At 43.1% G+C, this 18,231-nt stretch overlaps 1 protein-coding gene across 3 annotated transcripts in view; it reads left to right on the forward strand.

Moving 5' to 3' along the window:
• Positions 1-830: 830 nt before the first annotated feature.
• Positions 831-18,231, forward strand: part of TACC2 (transforming acidic coiled-coil containing protein 2) — a 127,989-nt gene continuing 110,588 nt past the window's right edge. The window contains exons 1-3 of one of the 3 annotated variants that reach the window (XM_034062642.1): positions 831-1,477; positions 4,015-4,092; positions 15,544-15,713. In XM_034062642.1, the coding sequence (XP_033918533.1) occupies positions 4,060-4,092; positions 15,544-15,713 (203 nt within the window). In that variant the 5' untranslated portion in view covers positions 831-1,477; positions 4,015-4,059. The remainder of the gene's footprint in view (positions 1,478-4,014; positions 4,093-15,543; positions 15,714-18,231) is intronic. The other 2 variants (XM_034062646.1, XM_031053912.2) reach the window with 2 other exon arrangements.

Genomic DNA, 18,231 nt, shown 5'->3' on the forward strand with positions numbered 1-18,231 from the left:
ATGCACTTCATAACCTGAAAAAGCTCAGGGAATACAGGTAATTTATTTCTGATTTATGGAATTCTTTGATCAGTAACAGCTTAAGGTGGTATAATAATGCTGGAGGCTTGGCTTGCTGGATCACCAGCTTCATGCTGGAAGGGGTCTCTTCATCAGGGACTCTAGTGATAGGACAAGGGGTGATGGGTTCAGACTGAAATGGGGGAAGTTTAGATTGAATATAAGGAAGAAATTCTTTAATGTGAGAGTGGTGAGACACTGGAATGGTTTGCCCAAAAAAGTGGTAAATGTTCCATCCCTGGCAGTGTTGGACAGAGCCTTGGGTGACATGATTTAGAGTGAGGTGTCCCTGCCCATGGCAGGGGATTGGAATTGGATGATCTTAAAGTCCTTTCCATTCCAAACCATTCTATGATTCTATGATCACCTCACCTTGGAACTGTTCATTCTAGCTCTTCACATGCTGCATGTTTTCAAGCCAGATGTTTGTAGACCAAGACTTGGTGAAACAGAGAACAACCACACAAAAAAGAGCAGACAACATAGAGCTACCCAATTAAATCCTGCCTCTTATTCATGTTAGAGGGGAATTTTCCATGCTGGAGTCAGTAATGCTGCCTAACAGCTCTTCAAGGTGCTGTGTGGCACCAATAAGGTGTTTACAGGAACTTGTTTATCACTTGGAGTTGCCACTAATGATAAACACAGTCTCTTGCTATCAACAGTTTTGAGCACCCCTTGGTGGAAGCATTGCTGGAGCGGACAGTGAGGGTTAATAATAACAATCAGCTCACCCATAAACCAGTCCTTCTTGCAACATCACATTTCAAAGGGTTTTTGTCATGGCTCCACCCTTTAGGATGATTAAGTGGGAAATGATTTCAGCATAACCTGAACAGGAACATCAACATCTGTTAGCTTGTCTTTCTGAGACCTTTTGAGGGTAATAGGAGAAAATGAAAGAAGAACTTACACACATAAACTGGAACACTGAATGGAGATTCCCCTCGCTGCTAATTTTCCCTTGAAAACATGTGCATAAACCTCAATGTATTGTTGGTCCTGCTTCACTGAACAACCTTTGCCGTGCAGGAAGTGCTGCTTACACCAGAAGCCAAGAAACAGGAGAAGTGAAATATGTTTTAACCAAAATCCACGTTCTCTGGGGTTGGTCTTGTGAAAAACATCATCTCTCACTTTCTGACATGCGGAGCCATAGGAGTCTCCCAGGAGCAGGGGGAGGCCCGGGTGGAGGAAGCATAACTTGTTTTCTTCTTTCGCCTGGGGTGGAGGCACGTTGGTTGTTCAGCAGGTTATGAAGGTGGGTCCCTGACAGAAAGCCTACATTTCATGTCAGGCTGAGGAGAAGTAGGAGGAAAACCAGGTGAAAACCTGGGAGGTGAAGATGGAAGGAACGGTTTGAAGATGTGCTCTAAAAGCACCCGTGAATCCAAAGCTGCCAGAGTAATCCTGGAATGTAAGTGTAAAGTTAAAGGTTCTCTTGCTTGCCTTCAGGAAAGCAGTTGTTTTACTGTTTCATGGGCTTATCAGACCCTTTGGTGCTAGTGAGCAAGTTCTGAGATATATAGCATTGTAATTTTAATAATGACATGTAAATTGTAACAGATAGTATAGAAGATGATAAAGACGATCTTTTGCTTAACCTATGTTTATTTAATGAATGGATTTTTAACATGGTTTTCATTGTTATTTGAAATTCTATGAGCATGGTAAAGTGCTTATAGTTTGCAACCTAAGTGATGCCTGTGCATTGAGCAAATGTCTTAGAAACAATGTATGTAAAAAGGATTACAATAACATTGCAATCTGAAGAGTTATCTTAGTTACTCTGCAGTGTAATTCATGTGTTCTTATTATCACTTGTCTCATTACTGGAGAGTCTATAATGACTTTCTTCCTTATTTATGCCGTTTATCTTCATTACTGAGCAGATGGTAATGTGCAAATTGGGTGACAATTGTGAAATTTCATATTTTAGGGGAAAAAAAGATTAAGTAGACAGCATGAGATAATCTGTTAGTGGGTATTTGTGATGGTTTTGTCATTTTTGCCTTTGATTCCTGTACATTTGAATAAAAAAACCCTAAAGAAAGTATTTTCTCTTTCAATTGAATATTACAAATTTGCCCTATATTAGCAGTTGCTGTTCTTAACAGGCTGTATATTGCTGAGTCGATGCAGAAGCATTGAGAATGTCTGATGCACTAGGGTGAATGTGCACTAAAACAAAGAGGACAACATTATGTCATACACTGGCTAATCTATGTAAGAACTCCATAAGCAAAGTTTGCATTTGGCACAACTGATACACTAGGCATGCCTCGATTAACCAACACCATGGGGGACTTAGAGAGTTTCATTCGTTCCCCAGTTCATGTTATTCCTACAGGTGCTTGTGAGGGGACAGTTTAGAGAGCTTCAAATTCCTGGTGTTTTCACATGAGGTCTGTGGAAACAGGAAAAGAGCTGGGAAGAGAAAAGCTCCTTAGGTCAGGGGCATAGGAATATATTCACTCCTAGGGGGATGTGCTGGCTGTTGAGAGAAGCATATTGCTATAGCAAAGTTATCTCTCCTGTGCATTCAAACCATGGTTAGCTGCTCTAACAGTGTGAGAATACTCTTTTATATCAATAATACCTAAAATATTATAATCTTAAGCTATTGTCTTGGAATGTTTCCCTGAGCTGGGCCTGCAAAGGTTTGTGTGTGCGCACTGCTTCATGATGGAGTACTTCATACCTGGGGAACAGTGATTTTGAAAGCACTGAATACAGGCTTCCACCTAGCTCAGTGCTGGTTTAAAACAGGAGAGGTTTGGCAGTAACCTCAGCAGATAAACCCTGGTGTCACTAATTAATCACTCAAAGTGCAGTGATTTCAACAGGAGCAAGTTCAAGCACCAGTATATCCCCTGAAGACACTCAAGTTTAAACAGAGCATAGCTTGAAAGCACACCATCAAACTTCTCCCTCTCTCCAGGCCTCCTGTGAAGAGAAATAACCTTTCAAGTTTAGAAAAGTGTGCTGTAATAATAAGTAATAACATTCCTGAAAAGCTTCTATGGTTTCCTTGGCTAACAAAGTGCAATCTTTCTTTCACAGCCTGACTTTCATGGAGTTTTTCTTGACATAAGCTGCAGACCAATCTCACATTCTTTGGGGAAATAAAATAGAGTGTGTATTTTTCACCTATCCAGTAATAGAGTAAATGCAGTGAATTTAAATGCCTGAGCCCAAACCCAAAATATCTAGAAGAAGTAAAAGTATAATGGAGTGAATAATGTACTATTATGCACTCTATTATAGAGTATATCCTTTCCAAAAGACACTGAAATTAATGATTCCTGGGGAGACACTAATACTAGAGCTGCTTGTTACAGTTCTAATGCTCAGAGTAGACCAATAGTAAACCCAACAGTAATTAAGGTGGGATCCTCTCATGTGTAAAGAAAATGTGTTTAGGTCATAACACTAAACTGAATAATGCCTAAGAAAGGCAGGGAAAGAACCCAGTGATGAGGATAATGAAATCCATTTACCCTTTGCTAAAGCATTTACTCTTTCTACATACATCATAGAAATTGTTTCTGTTACATGTTTAACACTGTGGCTCTGATAAAGCGAGCACACAGCTCAGCCCAGCATCTCCAAGAAATACAAGTGGTTTGAATGCAGTTAAAACAATAAGGTTTTCATATGGGCTGTCCATCCAAAGTAAGTTTGGAGAGGAAAACACCATTCTGTTCAGATGACATGAGCTAATCCAGAAACAGGGCAACAAAGCTGAGTTTCAAGGAGTCTTTCAGTGTAAGTGTAGGGAAGGACATTACAAAGTTAAAGCAGTAGGAGTTCTCTTTCACTGAATTGCAACTTAAAATCATTGTAAGACTGAACATGAGGAGGAGCAGCTGATGGGGCTGGGGTGAAATTCCTCCAAAATTCCTATGCTTTGGGTTTTTTATGGAAGACTTAGAGCTTTTTCCTTTCTTCCAGTGATCTTCCTTTAACTGCAGTGTGAAACTGGACGTCAGCATCAAAATGGGCAATGAGAACAGTAGTGCAGAAAACCAGGTGAGTGTAACAGTGTGACTGCATTTCCTTTCCTTACTAGCCTAGAGCAAACCTTGCAAACATTGGTTTCACAGACAGCTCACCCCACATTTATCTTCTGCTCCCGGTTACACTTATACTGAAGTGTCATTTACATTAACTCAGACAATAATGGTAACTGAAGGCAATTCCATGTTTGTTTATTGTTTCTTTGGCAATGACACTGCTACATAGCATCAGGACACTGTGCAGGTGGTTGCTCCTTAGGGAACAGGAGAGCCATGGAGGATTCCCATGGGATGAGCTCATCCCTCCTCCCCAGATGGGGAGCAGCCAGGGGAACCCTCAGCCCTGGGCATCAGGAACATCCTTGAGGAGAGGAACAGGCCAAGATAGAATCAGGTTGTCAGGAAGCAGAGATCCAGGCAGAGTAGGGCTGCGGTGGAGCAGGACCAACATCCTAGAGCATCACTGGGGATGACATCCCTGGCAGAGCTAAAATAGGGTAATTGGTAGGGTGGGGATCGGCCCTGAGAGCCAGGCAATGCCTGTGGTGCCTTCAGAATCCTGACACAGAATAGCTCCTCCTTGTTTAGAAATGACCTAGCAAGATGTATGTGCTGATCCAGGAATTCAGGCCTGTTTTAGAAGGGTATGTTGTTACTGAGGTTGGTGTTTGGTGGTTTGTTTCTTAATTCTTGAAATGAAAGAGCTCATGCTGTGGCTGTGGGTGTCCAGACACATTGGAAGTTACTACATTGATAAAAGTTTGAAGAAAAGTTGTAATTCTTTAATTTCAACAGTCAAGATATGAGGGCATGTTTCATCCTCTCATTTTCCATATCTTATGGTAGGTGATAAAATGCCTTAGGGTTCATTTTGCTGCCACTTCAGATCTCAGCAGATCTGCTGTACATTGTGCATTGCAAAGTGGACTCTCTAAAGGGAACCAGCAGAGAGAATGGCTTGAACCTGCCAGAACAGGGGAGACTGAGATGAACTCTTAGGCAGAGGCTCTTCCCTGTGAGGGTGCTGAGGCGCTGGCACAGGGTGCCCAGAGAAGCTGTGGCTGCCCCATCCCTGGCAGTGCTCAAGGCCAGGTTGGACACAGGGGCTTGGAGCAGCTGCTCCAGTGGAAGGGGTCCCTGCCTGTGGCAGGGGTTGGAGATGGATGCCACCCAAGGCTCTGTTCAACCTGGCCTTGAACACCTCCAAGGATGGAGCATTCACAACCTCCCTGGGCAACCCATTGCAGTGCCTCACCACCCTCACAGTAAAGAATTCCTTCCTTATATCCAATCTAATCTTCCCCTGTTTAAGTTTGGACCCATTACCTCTTGTCTTATCCCTAACAAAGAGTGACTCTCCAGCATCCTTATAGGCTCCCTTCAGATACTGAAAGGCTGTAGTAATAAAATCCTAAAAGCCTCTTAAACTGCTGAACAGCCATTGAAAAAGTAGCACTTTAATGAACAGTGTACACTCATACAGCCACTGATGTGTATAAATGAGTTCATTTTTAGTTTGAAGTTCCCAATGCCATTAAGGCATCCCTCTACCACCAAGCCAAAGAGCACAGCAGGTAGTGGATGATGAGACTGGTTCACATGGTTTGCGTTTCGAAACATCAGCACCAGGCTTGGCTCTTCTTTTCCTTGTGCATCTGCTTTGGCTTTTGGTTCTTTGACACTGGCTGCAGATTTTCAAGGCAGCATCATTTGAGTTTTCAGCAAGCTGTAAAAAGGAATCTGTTTTCTTTTAACTCTTTTCTATGGGAGCAATCTCTGCTTTAGAGGAACAGCCTCAGCTTGACCCCCTCTGCCTACTGCCTTGCCTGCCAGCTCTAACACAATTGAAATAGCTCAGTGGGTGTTAAACTCAGAACCTATTGACATGAGTTGTTGTTTTTGTTGATGGATTTATCAAGGAACACCACTGCCCAGCCCCAGCTCTCTGCTGAGTCATTTGGAAGCTGTACACGTGGTTTGTGTTGAAGATGGGAGAGCCTGAGCTAAGTTTAGAACACATTAGTAAGAAGGAAGATCTGTGGAATAGGTGTGCTACTATGAGGAATGTAGGAGGCACTTATAGAAAAAGTAAATACATAATTGTATTGTAAAGGCTGGCCTCTGAGGAAAACATAATACAAATGCAGTAGAAATGAGCAAAGAGAATCCTTGGATAAAACAAAGCTGGGGCCAGAGGAATATCTGGGCCAGCCTGAGCAAGGCCAGGGGAGGCCATGGAGATGCTGCAAGGGCTGGAGCAGCTCTGCTCTGGAGCCAGGCTGAGAGAGCTGGGCTGGGGCAGCCTGGACAAGAGAAGGCTCCTGAAGGGGAGACCTGAGAGCAGCTCCAGTGCCTAAAGGGGCTGCAGGAAAGCTGGAGAGGGGCTTGGGACAAGGGCCTGTAGGGACAGGCCAAAGGGAATGGCTTGAACCTGCCAGAACAGGGGAGACTGAGCTGAGCTCTTAGGCAGAAGCTGTTCCCTGTGAGGGTGCTGAGGCGCTGGCACAGGGTGCCCAGAGAAGCTGTGGCTGCCCCATCCCTGGCAGTGTTCAAGGCCAGGTTGGACACAGGGGCTTAGAGCAGCTGCTCTAGTGGAAGGGGTCCCTGCTTGTGGCAGGGGTTGGAGCTGGAGGAGCTTTAAGTTCTCTTCCAACACAAACCAGTCTGGGATTCTGTGATTTAACAAAGTGATTTTATATGTGTACTAATCACATTGGTTTGTAACAGTACACAAAGTCCAAACTGCCAAGAAATTTTAAGTTTGTGCCTGCCTTATTGGAACGGCAAAATCCAGATGCACTGGGTAGGAGAGAGGGATGCAGGCTCCATCCTCAGGCTTTTCCCTGGCTTTTCTGGACAGCCAAATGCTCAAGAGTCATCTACATGTCTGTAATAAAAAGAAATTACTTATAGTTCCATGGAGATTGATGTATCTGTGCACATCTACAGCCCTAGATCTCTTGGTAGTCTGGGCTCAGATTCCATCTAGTAAATCCACACTTGTAAACAAACCCAAGCTGAGTAGAACCAACTCATCTGCTATGTAAAAAGTGTGAAGGAGGAGAGGGACATGGTCTGTGTGAAGAAGCATGAGGTCGGTGTATGAGCTCTGCAACCCAGCCTTGTCCATGCTGCTCCATGGGCTTGTGCAGTTAACTCAGGGACCAGCTCCCAAAGTGAAGGGTTAGCACTGACTTCCATGTCTGGTTTTCGTCATGGCCACTCATCTACTACAAGTATGCTATTGCCAGGACTTTTTTGCTTTCATTTAAAAGGGGTGGGTGGAGGATGTGAAAACCAGAGTTCTCTATCACTGGAAACACAAACACAGCATTTTCCAAAGTCTGAATAAGCTGCATTTTCTACCATGTAAGAATTCTCGCTCAGGTGTTTAATTCTTGCCACTCTGAGCTGTCACATTTCACTGCCTTTCTCATGATTGCAAATAAGTCAAAGCTACCAAGTAATTGTAAAGCTCTTTAAAGGTGAACGATGCTGCTGACCTGAATTTCTAGCAGCTTGTGTTTTGCACCATAGCTGAAGAGGGAATTTCAGTCAGTTCCACAGAAGTTATTTCTCTGTATTTCACTTTAGCCTTTCTTCTTTGTGTTCCGCATAAGTAAAGAGCCAAACAAATCTGGTTATTCCACATTTATGTTGTTGTCCGCTTCTCTTTAAACGTGTATCTTAATGTGTGGTTATCGTCTTGTTTGTTCTTGTTCTATGCTGTGGAATGGGTAAGACAGGCAACACATGCCAGAGGGGCCAGAACTTCTGAAGAGTCTATTTGTTTGTCTGAAGAGTCCTGCTGTGTTCCTGCTAGGATTTTCCTTTCTGCATTATTACTTTTCCCAGACTTCAGCTTCCTTATGCCTGTGTGGAATGATGGATCTATTTAGTTGGCATGGATCTTCTTTCAGATCCCAGTGTTATGGGGATCAACTGAGAATGCACTGGGCACATTACCAGCTTCCCAGCCTTCAGTCTCCATTCCCACAGATAACTGGGCAAATTCCTCTGAGCTCTGGTGCTCATACTGTGTGTTTACATACTTCTGGAATAGCGCAATAACATCTGCATGCATTCCATTGTTTATATTCCACTGGGAACAAAAATACACTCCCAATTTTCTGCATAATAATCCTGCCCATAGCATTTCAATGAGGAAATGCTGTCACCCTACACGGGCTTTGCTTTGAGTTTGCTGTATCCTCCATGATTCACCATTTTTACTCTTGAAGTTATTATTTGCTTTCATTTTTCCTTCCATTTTATCCATTGCACATCAGAAGCGCACAGGGAACTCCTTCTTATCCTCCAACACAAAACTGTTCTTCATCCTTACAGTCCGCACTTGCCCACAATGGGGTGTTGATGGCTATGGGCCACCATGCCCATTACTGATGCTTACATCACTCTAGCACACCTCCAGTCACCATATTTATTAATGCTTACGTCCAAGGATAATTCCTACTGGTCCAATATTCTGTGGTGGATAATTCCAAGTGTTTGTTTGAGCTCACACAAAAAGAACATTTGAGTTTACACAAAAAAGAACATTCCATTTATGCAAATGCAGCAAATTCTGGGACACTTCTCACTGCAGTGAATAATTATTTTACTTGTTCTCATCTTCCCTGTGAATGAAGGAGGAGGGATGAAAGAGGGATAAATATTCAAAGTTGTGACAGGGTTCTGCATTTGAAAGCATAGTGAAAAGGAAGTTGGAAGACTCTTCCTTCTCTTCTGAATGAATGCTTAAAGCTTCCTTTACATCTGTAAAGCCACCACCATTTCTAATGGGAAATGTACATTTATGGGTACAGATGAAAAGGAAAAATATATTATAAAGAACCTCTATAATTATTTACTGCATTTCTCCATTTAGAAACAGTGTGAAAATGTTAGACCTACATTTTCCACAGCTATGGGTAGTTAGAAATAAGCAGGCAAGCAAATACTGTTTGCTGGGACTGCAGCAGAGTTTAGAACTCAACTTGGAGATGATTTTCCTAACAATACTTCATATGAATCTAACAGCATCTTCTGTTTTAGAATAGAATCATAGAATCAGCTAGTTTGGACAAGACCATAAAGATCATCAAGTCCAGCCATGTTATTGCTAGGCTCCTAGAACCGCTCATCCGAAAGCTGCTTTAGCTGCAATGTTATTGACTGAAAATGGCAAGTCCTGTGATGAACATCCCCAAGATCACCAACTTTATTCTCTCCTTCTATATCTCATATACCTGCCACCCATAAGAAAATAATGTAGATAATCATCAGGCCTTCATCCAACTGTCAGGAAAGGGACAAAGGAAAATAAGAAGCTGCAGCAAGACTAATGGAGTTACAAGGATAACAATGAATATTCCTTTGCCTGCTGAAAATCTATCACATAAACAGATGGGAACAAGAACCCTGAAACCCCTTACATAGCTGCACTTCATTCATCCCACTGAAGACCCATGCTGTGTACATTCAGACTGAGCTTCACCATAGCAGCCAGTTGTTGAGAAGACACTTAGGTTGACATTACAAGGATCTGAAGATAAACAGTTTGGTGCCCTCAGTGTGTTGGAAGGGTCATAAACACCATTGATGAATGAAGCCTGAAGGTTTGAATGGCTGTTGCTGTACCTGAGAGGAAGTTGTGTATTCCATAAGGAATGCTAAACCAAGGGTGAGATGGTGTCTGTATACAAAGGTACACACACCAGTGTTTATTTTCACGTTCATAGCCAGAGCCCTTTCAGGAGGGGAAACAACCCTTTTTCAGCTAAGAAAAGGATGTAGGTATATACTTACAATAGAATGCTGTAACCAGAATGTTTCAAATGCCGTTGTTACCATACCACACTTTGCTTTGCTTCTTGTTATTTCTAAGCAGTAGATTAAATGAGACTTCACCAAATGCCAAGTTTTACATTCCTGTCCCTCTGAGGATTTTAGTTAGGAAAGGCATGAACTTAAAATTCTAATCCTGCAAGAGACAAATAAACGAAGGCAGCAGCAATCACAACCTGCACCATTCCTGATTAAAGAAAACAATCCACTGTAACTGCAAAATTCTATAGGGAATCTCCCTTAAGGAAAGAATCTGCTGCTCACATCTGATCATAACTAATTGCAACTAATGGCTTTAACCTGCCAGAGGGGAAACAGATGAGCTCTTAGGCAGAAGCTGTTCCCTGTGAGGGTGCTGAGGCGCTGGCACAGGGTGCCCAGAGAAGCTGTGGCTGCCCCGTCCCTGGCAGTGCTCAAGGCCAGGTTGGACACAGGGGCTTGGAGCAGCTGCTCCAGTGGAAGGTGTCCCTGCCTGTGGCAGGGGTTGGAGCTGGATGAGCTTTAAGGTCCTTTCCATCACAAGCCATTCTTTATCCTATGACAGAGCACCAAGCTGCTCTGCTTGATGCTGCCCTGCACAACCACACACATGAGAGGTGTTTGGCTGAAGACATGTGTGACCTGCTGTCCCTGATGGGGACCAGAGATGATGTGTCTGTCCTCCCTGCTGTCCTGTCCCTGTGCAGAAGGTGATGGCTGGAAGCAAACAACCAGCCCTTGTAGCAGGCTGGCTTTAAAACAACCTATTGAAAACCCCACCTTGCAAACACAGATTAAAAGGTAAATTCTGCTTTACTGATTGAGACTTGTAAAGGCTCGTTCCAGCTTCCCCCTCAATAACCAGAGGGAGTTAGTGGGAATGGAAACTTAATGTAACTCTTCAAAGATTACTTTCAGCTAGTCAGAGCTATGGCATGTTCCAGCAACTGCTATAAAAGGATGTGTGTTAAATGGAGGAATGTCGCAGAGGGCAGATGGAAAAGGAAGCAGCTTGTATTGAGGGAAAGGAGAAAGGGCAATCAAACCAAGTTCACTTGTGTGGAGAGTGTTGAGTGGGAATGCTGGGCTTAAAACCAGACCCAGCTTTGTGCTTTGTGATCAGGAGTGTGTTGAGAAGCACGAGGTTCCTGAAACAGCTATGGGATGAGGCCATGGCAGTGCCTAATGCTGCTGCTATGGCTTTAAACCAGGCAGGGAGTGTCAGTGTTTTGGGAGCTGAGCTGAGAACAGGCTCCCATGTAGCACTGAAGGAATTTCTCTCTGGTATGGTAACCCCAGCCAGAGTACAGCAGCACACATAATCCTTTGGCTGCTGCCTTAATAGAGTCCTTTTGCTTTTTACTGTTTAACTTTTAAGCTCCTGTTCAAAGTCATCAGGGCAATAAAGCGATCCTGCAGATTTACTTTGTGTTCTTGCAGACTCCAGCGCTTGTGGAAGGGTTTAATGCAAATAACATTGCATATTGCAGGAGAATCAGTTTTATTCATTTAAATAGCATGCTGGCTTCTGTACTCTGTGTGTCAGACTTGGGGTTTTTATGTTGTTGGGTATTTTTAATTATCTTGGGCTTAAAACTGCTGGGAACCTCTGTATTCTGATTATTAATATCATTCTTTCAGCCTTTCAATTAAGGAACTTGTATGATCCTAGAATCCTTTCAAAAAGGAGTATGCTGCATTGGAAACGAATACAGAGCAAATGTAGTTACAAGCTCCTGCAGTAAATCACTTCGCGTACGCGTTGAAAGCTCAAAAGCAATTTATTTAACAGCTTTCTGATGATGCTTGTGAACAAAACAGTCGTTAATTGTTTCCACAGATGTTAATTAGAAATAAAACGCATGCTCTGCAGAGCTGGCTCAGCACCTGGTTTGTAAAACCAGCTTAAAGTGGGAAGCTTGATAGAAAAATGAACGATGGTTTTCTGCTGGCCGGCATCGATTCACAGAACATCACCAAAGATGTTCTTTTGTGATGATTGAATGAATACATCGAATGCAGAAGACCAATAGATAAAGCTTGCCTATACCTTGTAATATTCATAGCTCCTTTTATGTTTAAAACCTGTGGTCTATGAATGTATGTTAAATCTGGTCATGCTCAGATATGGAAGAAGAGTCATATTCTTCTGTGGCCAAAGACAATTGCTTAGGGGTAGCTGGCAAATGAACTGTGACTTCTTAACTGTTAGATCTCTGAAAACACAAAACTATTTAAAACCAAAACAGTAAAAAACAGCTATTCAACCAAAACCCCTCAATCAGTCAGCCTATGGAAAATGTTAAAGGTATTCTTCCAAACAGTGCAGATACAGATCCTGTTTGGCTGTGATCATTCTGTGTTCTCCTTACCTTGTCAATCTGCCTCTCCCAGTGTGTTTTTGTTTGGGCATGAAGACTGGGTGTAACAGCTGATAAAATCATTGGGACATGGGCCCTTCTCTGTGTCTAATATGGAAACCTCCTAGTTTTGATGAGGTGTTCAGGTATAGCAGGCACATAAATGTCTGTGTTATGTAGTTGTGAATTAGGCATATGAATAGTAAAAGTAAAATCCAGCAGCTGTAACCCCTGAGTTAGGTCTCCTTGTCTTTGTTGGTGCCACTTGAGCTTTGATAGCAATGGGCTATGGATTTATGATATGACAGGCTGATGAGCAGCATTTCTTTCTAATGCCGTAACGGAGCCCATATTGCTATTAGTTATCATGTGTCTTGTGGGATTTGTGGCTCTGGATGCAATCCAAAAGATACTGGTTCTCTGCACAGAAGGGAGTCTCACTTTAGAGATTTGTGTGCAGGAAACATCCCTGTTATGCTGTGGCTTCAAATGTGGGATGACTGTAGGTCAGTAGAACAGAGGATTTAACCTAAAGGAGCCCTTTGAGTTAAGTGGCTGATGTTGTGAATGAGAGATTAATTATAAGCAGTGTGTGGGTACTAAGAGTGCAGTATGCAAATGCACTAAATTAATGACTTAATTCCTTGCTGTGCTCCCTTCTGCCATGGAAGATGACAGAGGCTTTAGAAGAAGGTGACAAAACATGCAGCTCTTCAACTTCTGAAGACACCTGTGGGGTATTCCTGCTGCCTAGCACCCAAATCAGCTGATGAAGATCTGAGATGGCAGCAGTAGAGAGGAGGAGTAATAATGAATTAATTCTCACTTCCTTCTTGCCAACTGCTGGAGGCATCAGGGCAAATTGGCCTAATTTCTTCAGGTTCTTCATGTGGTTGCCCTCCCTTCCCTGCCCTGCTGGGAAAGGAAAGGTCATTTTTGTCTACAATTGGCCTGAAATCTGCTCCTCATTTGGCTGGTACTATGAGGCATTCATTTGTGGCCCATCTCCCAGGGTGACCCAACCGTAGCTCTCATAATAAGATGAGATGCATTGACTCAGAAAGAGTGTAGCATGGTGGCTGCCTTATTGTGAGTTTACCAACTTGTTGCCATGCTCTTGTCCTCCTTCCCTGGTGGGTCAAGGCCAGTACATGCTCCAAAGACTGACTGTCAATGGGGATGAGCTGATGTAGTTGAAGGAGCTCCTCTTCTGCCAAGATATAAATATGACCACTTCAGAGAACCCCAGCCTGGTTTGTGTTGGAAGGGACCTTAAAGCTCATCCAGTTCCAACCCCTGCCATGGGCAGGGACCCCTTCCACTGGAGCAGCTGCTCCAAGCCCCTGTGTCCAACCTGGCCTTGAACACTGCCAGGGATGGGGCAGGCCCTTGTCCAAAGCCCCTCTCCAGGTTTCCTGCAGCCCCTTTAGGCACTGTAGCTGCTCTAGGGTCTCCCTGGATCTTTCACCAGGTTCAACAACCCAACCTTGTCCTTCTGTTTTCTGCATCTAAGTGGCAAGCAGCGTAGGCTCTGGGGTGTAGTGGTGATCTGTGCATGTCAGTTGGCCATGGGTGTGCTCCAGCATCATCACACCAGCACCCCAGAATTCCCTGTTTTGGTTGGCTGGTTTATTTTCCTAAATAATTAATTTAATAATGCATTTTTTCATGGTTCTGTCTCTCTGCACACATGTGCATATGCTGAAATCTACTCCATGTAAACTTTCTCATGCAAGCAAGACCAAGGCTGCCCAAATCGTAACACCAAAAGCAGAGCAGAGCTCTGTAAGCTAAGCTCTATTTTTATATCTCTTTTTCTGGCTGGAAGAAACAAATTTCCCTATATAAATCTGGATGTTCTAGGCGTTTTCTGCCATATATTGTGGATTTGGGGCCAACGTATATACTTAGATAAATATTCCAAATGCCAGATGTCAGCACATGCTGGGTAAGTGCTTAACAGTCATGAAACCCGGAGCCCTCGGTCAATCCCAGAGGAAAGCAGTGTGATAAAGGAGACTTCTGCAAACAAAGCTGTAGTGAGGGGGTTCCTCCGGGGAAAGGCAGAGGATATGAGAGTTAATCAGAGCTGCCCTAAGTCTAAAGGAAGACTTATTGTGCTTTAAGTGTGCCCTGACCTTTTCAGTTGCTCATTACACGGGCTTGCCTTGTCCACTGGGTGTCTCTCACTCCTGGCTCTGATCACAAGAAGCCTTTGGTTGTGTGAGCACACACCGTGTTCACACAGAGGAGTGTGAATCACTGCTATTTATTAGCTACTTATGGAAGAAAATAAACCTAAACCTGAGAGTAAACGCACCCCAAGAGGTTAGTTGGAACTGTGTGCTGTGCTTTCCATCTATACCATTATTCTCAAGTGATTCGGTCATACACTTAGGTATCTTTATGCTGAGCGTGCTTTAGGCTTCCTACATTTACAGCAATGACTTAAAACAACAGTGGCTGTATGATGAAGGTGACCTGATGAAGCAGTTTTCCTTCTATTTCATTATTTCTTGAGGATTTGAAATGGAGCTTCTTCATTCAAACATGATTTTTGCTCCACACTTAGTTGCTTCTCTCCACTTCTTTTGTTGTACTTGAACAGCATCCTCAGCTACTATTCGAAGTAGCTCTTGCCAGATCTTCTTTGCCTTCTAAAGGTACTTGTGCCAAAAGAAGGTGTCACATTAGTGTAATAGCATTTTTATAGCTTTTGCTGAAGAAACTGCAGCATTTCCTGTAGCTATCATTATCAAAAGGCAGCATGATGAGGAATCAGGCCCTCCATTTCAGTTCAGAGGTATTCCAAGCTTTGTTGAAGTGGGAGGGAAAGAATGTGGACTTGGATTCAAGTGCTGGGTCTTGACTGACATTGACTTTAACTTGACTCCGAACATACTGCTGATATTATGAGTGACAAAGTTCATGACCTGTTTCCAGTCTTTCTCATTTTAAGCTTGCTTAGCAAGGAAGCATTTGCCAGGCTTGGAAAAAGAGAAGACGATACCCTCCTTGGGTCAGTAAAGGCCCTGCCTGCTTCAGAACAATTGTTGCATTCTTCTCTCCTTCTTCTTTTCCTAGTGCTTATTTTTGGCTCAACCACTTCCTTCTGTTTTTCTGTCATTCAGTAAAAAAATGGCTTGGCTTTGGAACCCACAAGTTCCATCAGAGCACTGAAAACTTCCCCAGAATTTGTCCGTCAATGGGCAGAACAAACACTGTTGTACTCTCCAAAACAGCAGTAGCTGTTTAAATTGCTCTTTTTTTCATCCTAGAGTGCTCCACAAGACTCAGAATTAGGCCGACCTCCTGGAAATGGACATGGGTTAAAAAGGAGCCCCCAGGAAATCATCCCTGAAAGGTCTGGAGGTCAGGACATCTCAGATCTTCCTGCTGCTGTGCAACTGGCTGAGAGTGCATCTCCATCCATTCCAAGGCCCACAAGGTAAGACAAGGGGGTTCATCCTGTGAATAGAATTGAAGCACTGCTGCTGTTGATGGCTGGGGGCTGTTTGTTAGGGTTCTGTTCTTGTGTAGCTGATTTCCAAGCTCTGTCATCCTGATGGATGATGGTGACACAGCCTTCAAAGTAACCTGACAAAACAAGACTGCTTACTGTTTACTAAACCCACTTTCTTGCCTTACTTTGTATCTATAAACAAGACTCCAGCTGTTGTAGTAACCCTTTACCTAAGCTTTCTATGCCTTTGCTCACACTAATAAACTCTCCTCTGAGACAAACACAGGAGAGTCTTATGTAGTCATATATAATTGTGAAGGTGTAATTGTAACCGTTGTGAAATGCTGTGCTCAGCTCTGTATAACAAACCTACTCAAAGGTACCAACCCAGCTAATGTTTGTTAGCATTGCACTCCTTAAAGTGCCTTAAAATTCACCCAATTAAATACATAGGACTACTTTCAGAGTTAAGTTATTCTTCAGTGCTATTAATGACGGCAGAAGGCAACATGATCTGAATTGTGTTAAATATCCCAAAGGGAGTATTTTCTCTGAAGCATTAATACTTGAATGCTTGAATTTTTCCATGCTACCTGGGTTTCCATCTGCTGCAGTGAAGGCATTGTCTAATACTAGCATGATTTTAACATGGGGTGAATACGTTCCAGATAATGAGTGTTACCTGGGATAGAACAATACATACAACTTAGAAGGAATAGCAGGAACTTGCTGATAAATATATAGGATTTTTAGGCTGTTTTGACAAATTTCTGTCAGATTGGAGAATTCACTGCAGAAGGATTTGCTGAATCCTTTTCAAGTGGAGTATGTGGGATATGGGCCTTTTCCTGTTTCCTGGGTACCATTTCTGATTGCCACTGTCCTGAAAGATGTAAACTGGAGAACTGAACAAGAAGAAAAAATGGTAGCCAAGAAAACTGCTTCAAATGCTTGTAAGTTAATGCTATCCCAGGCAATAAACTCTTCTTACACCTTTTTACCAAGAAATTGTGGAGATTACGCATTTCTTTACTAAGAAGGTGATTGAACGCTGGAATAGGCTTCCTAGAGAGGTGGTCCATGCTCCAAACCTGCCAGTATTTAAAGAGACATTTGGGCAATGTCCTTAAAAGCATAGTTAGATTTTTGGTAGCCCTGAGATGGTCAGGCTGTTGGATCATGGTGGGTCTCTTCCAGCATTCCCTTCCCTCCCTTAATTTAGTTAACAAATGCTACATGTGCCCTCCAGTTTCTAGTTTCTTTCAATGGTATTGTGCATAAACTATTGTATGGGTTTGTAATGGTGCGTAACCATGCTGTCCTAGCTGAGGAAAATACACATTTCTTGTAAGCTACTTCAAATGTGATGCATTCTGATTTGTGACAGTAAAATAGTAATTTTCTGCTATTCTTCTCAGTATACTGGTAATATTATGGGAAGGGGTAAAATAATGAGCATTATTAATGGCTGAATTGTATAGTAGGCCTATCATGAGTAACATTCCTGCAGATTAGAGTTGTTTGTGAAGCTACAGAATGACAGGTATTAGACTGTGCTCTTAGAACTGCAACTCCCATACACCCTCCCACTGACAGCATTAGTACCAGCATCCACCTAACGCAGTGTTTGTGCCATCTGCTGGGGCCTGCCTCCTATCCTGCCTCTATCCTGTGAATGAAGCTGCAGAACTCACCTCTGGGGGCTGAAATTGTGTGTTTTCTTCCCATTTCTCAGGAAACATCTCTGTACAGTTACTCACTTGTCCATATTTCAAGGAAGATCTATACACAACTTTCTCCAGTAGATGCCTATACAGACCCTTCTAACTGCTATCAGAAGACTGGTAGGGACAGGATGGGCACTGTGTAGTAAGAGATGATAAGATGTTGCCAGAAAGCAGCAAGAAGCATGCAGAGACTTAAACCTTCTGACATTCCTGCTCCACTCATCTGTGGAAACATAAGGAACTCATACAGGAAAACAGCAGGGACCAGCCTCAGAGCCCTGAGGGAATAATTCTGCATCACTCCTGTGATACTTGGTTCATTTCTAAAGTTCAAAACATATAAAATAAAGGAGGGAAGTTTGGGGAAGGGCAGTTTGATTTGCCCTGGTCAGCAATTGGTCACCCATCCTCTGCTTCTGCCTCCAAGAGAGAAATAGGTGGCAAAATAATATCAAGCAGCCAGGAATGAAGCTGTGTTCATCCACGCAGCAGGATTCTGTTGCTCTCACCCAGCCATCTGGTGAAAACAGTCCTTGATGAGATGTGTGTGCAGGCACAGCTAGGAAAGAAGAGGAATGGAAACTGTTGGGGTTTTCTGGTGGTGTGAAGGAGCAAGTGTCAGCTTCGAGTTTCTCTAGTTACACAGAGATGGGAAACCATTTAATGCAGCCCACAGACAGACCTGTATCACTGTCAGTACTAGAAGGAGATGGCAAAGATCTCAGAGCCTCATCACCTGAATATTTGACTTGAGACTTGTAGAATTTCTCATCTGC

This window comes from Melopsittacus undulatus, chromosome 4 (genome assembly GCF_012275295.1).
Source record: "Melopsittacus undulatus isolate bMelUnd1 chromosome 4, bMelUnd1.mat.Z, whole genome shotgun sequence".
Lineage (NCBI taxonomy): Eukaryota > Metazoa > Chordata > Aves > Psittaciformes > Psittaculidae > Melopsittacus > Melopsittacus undulatus.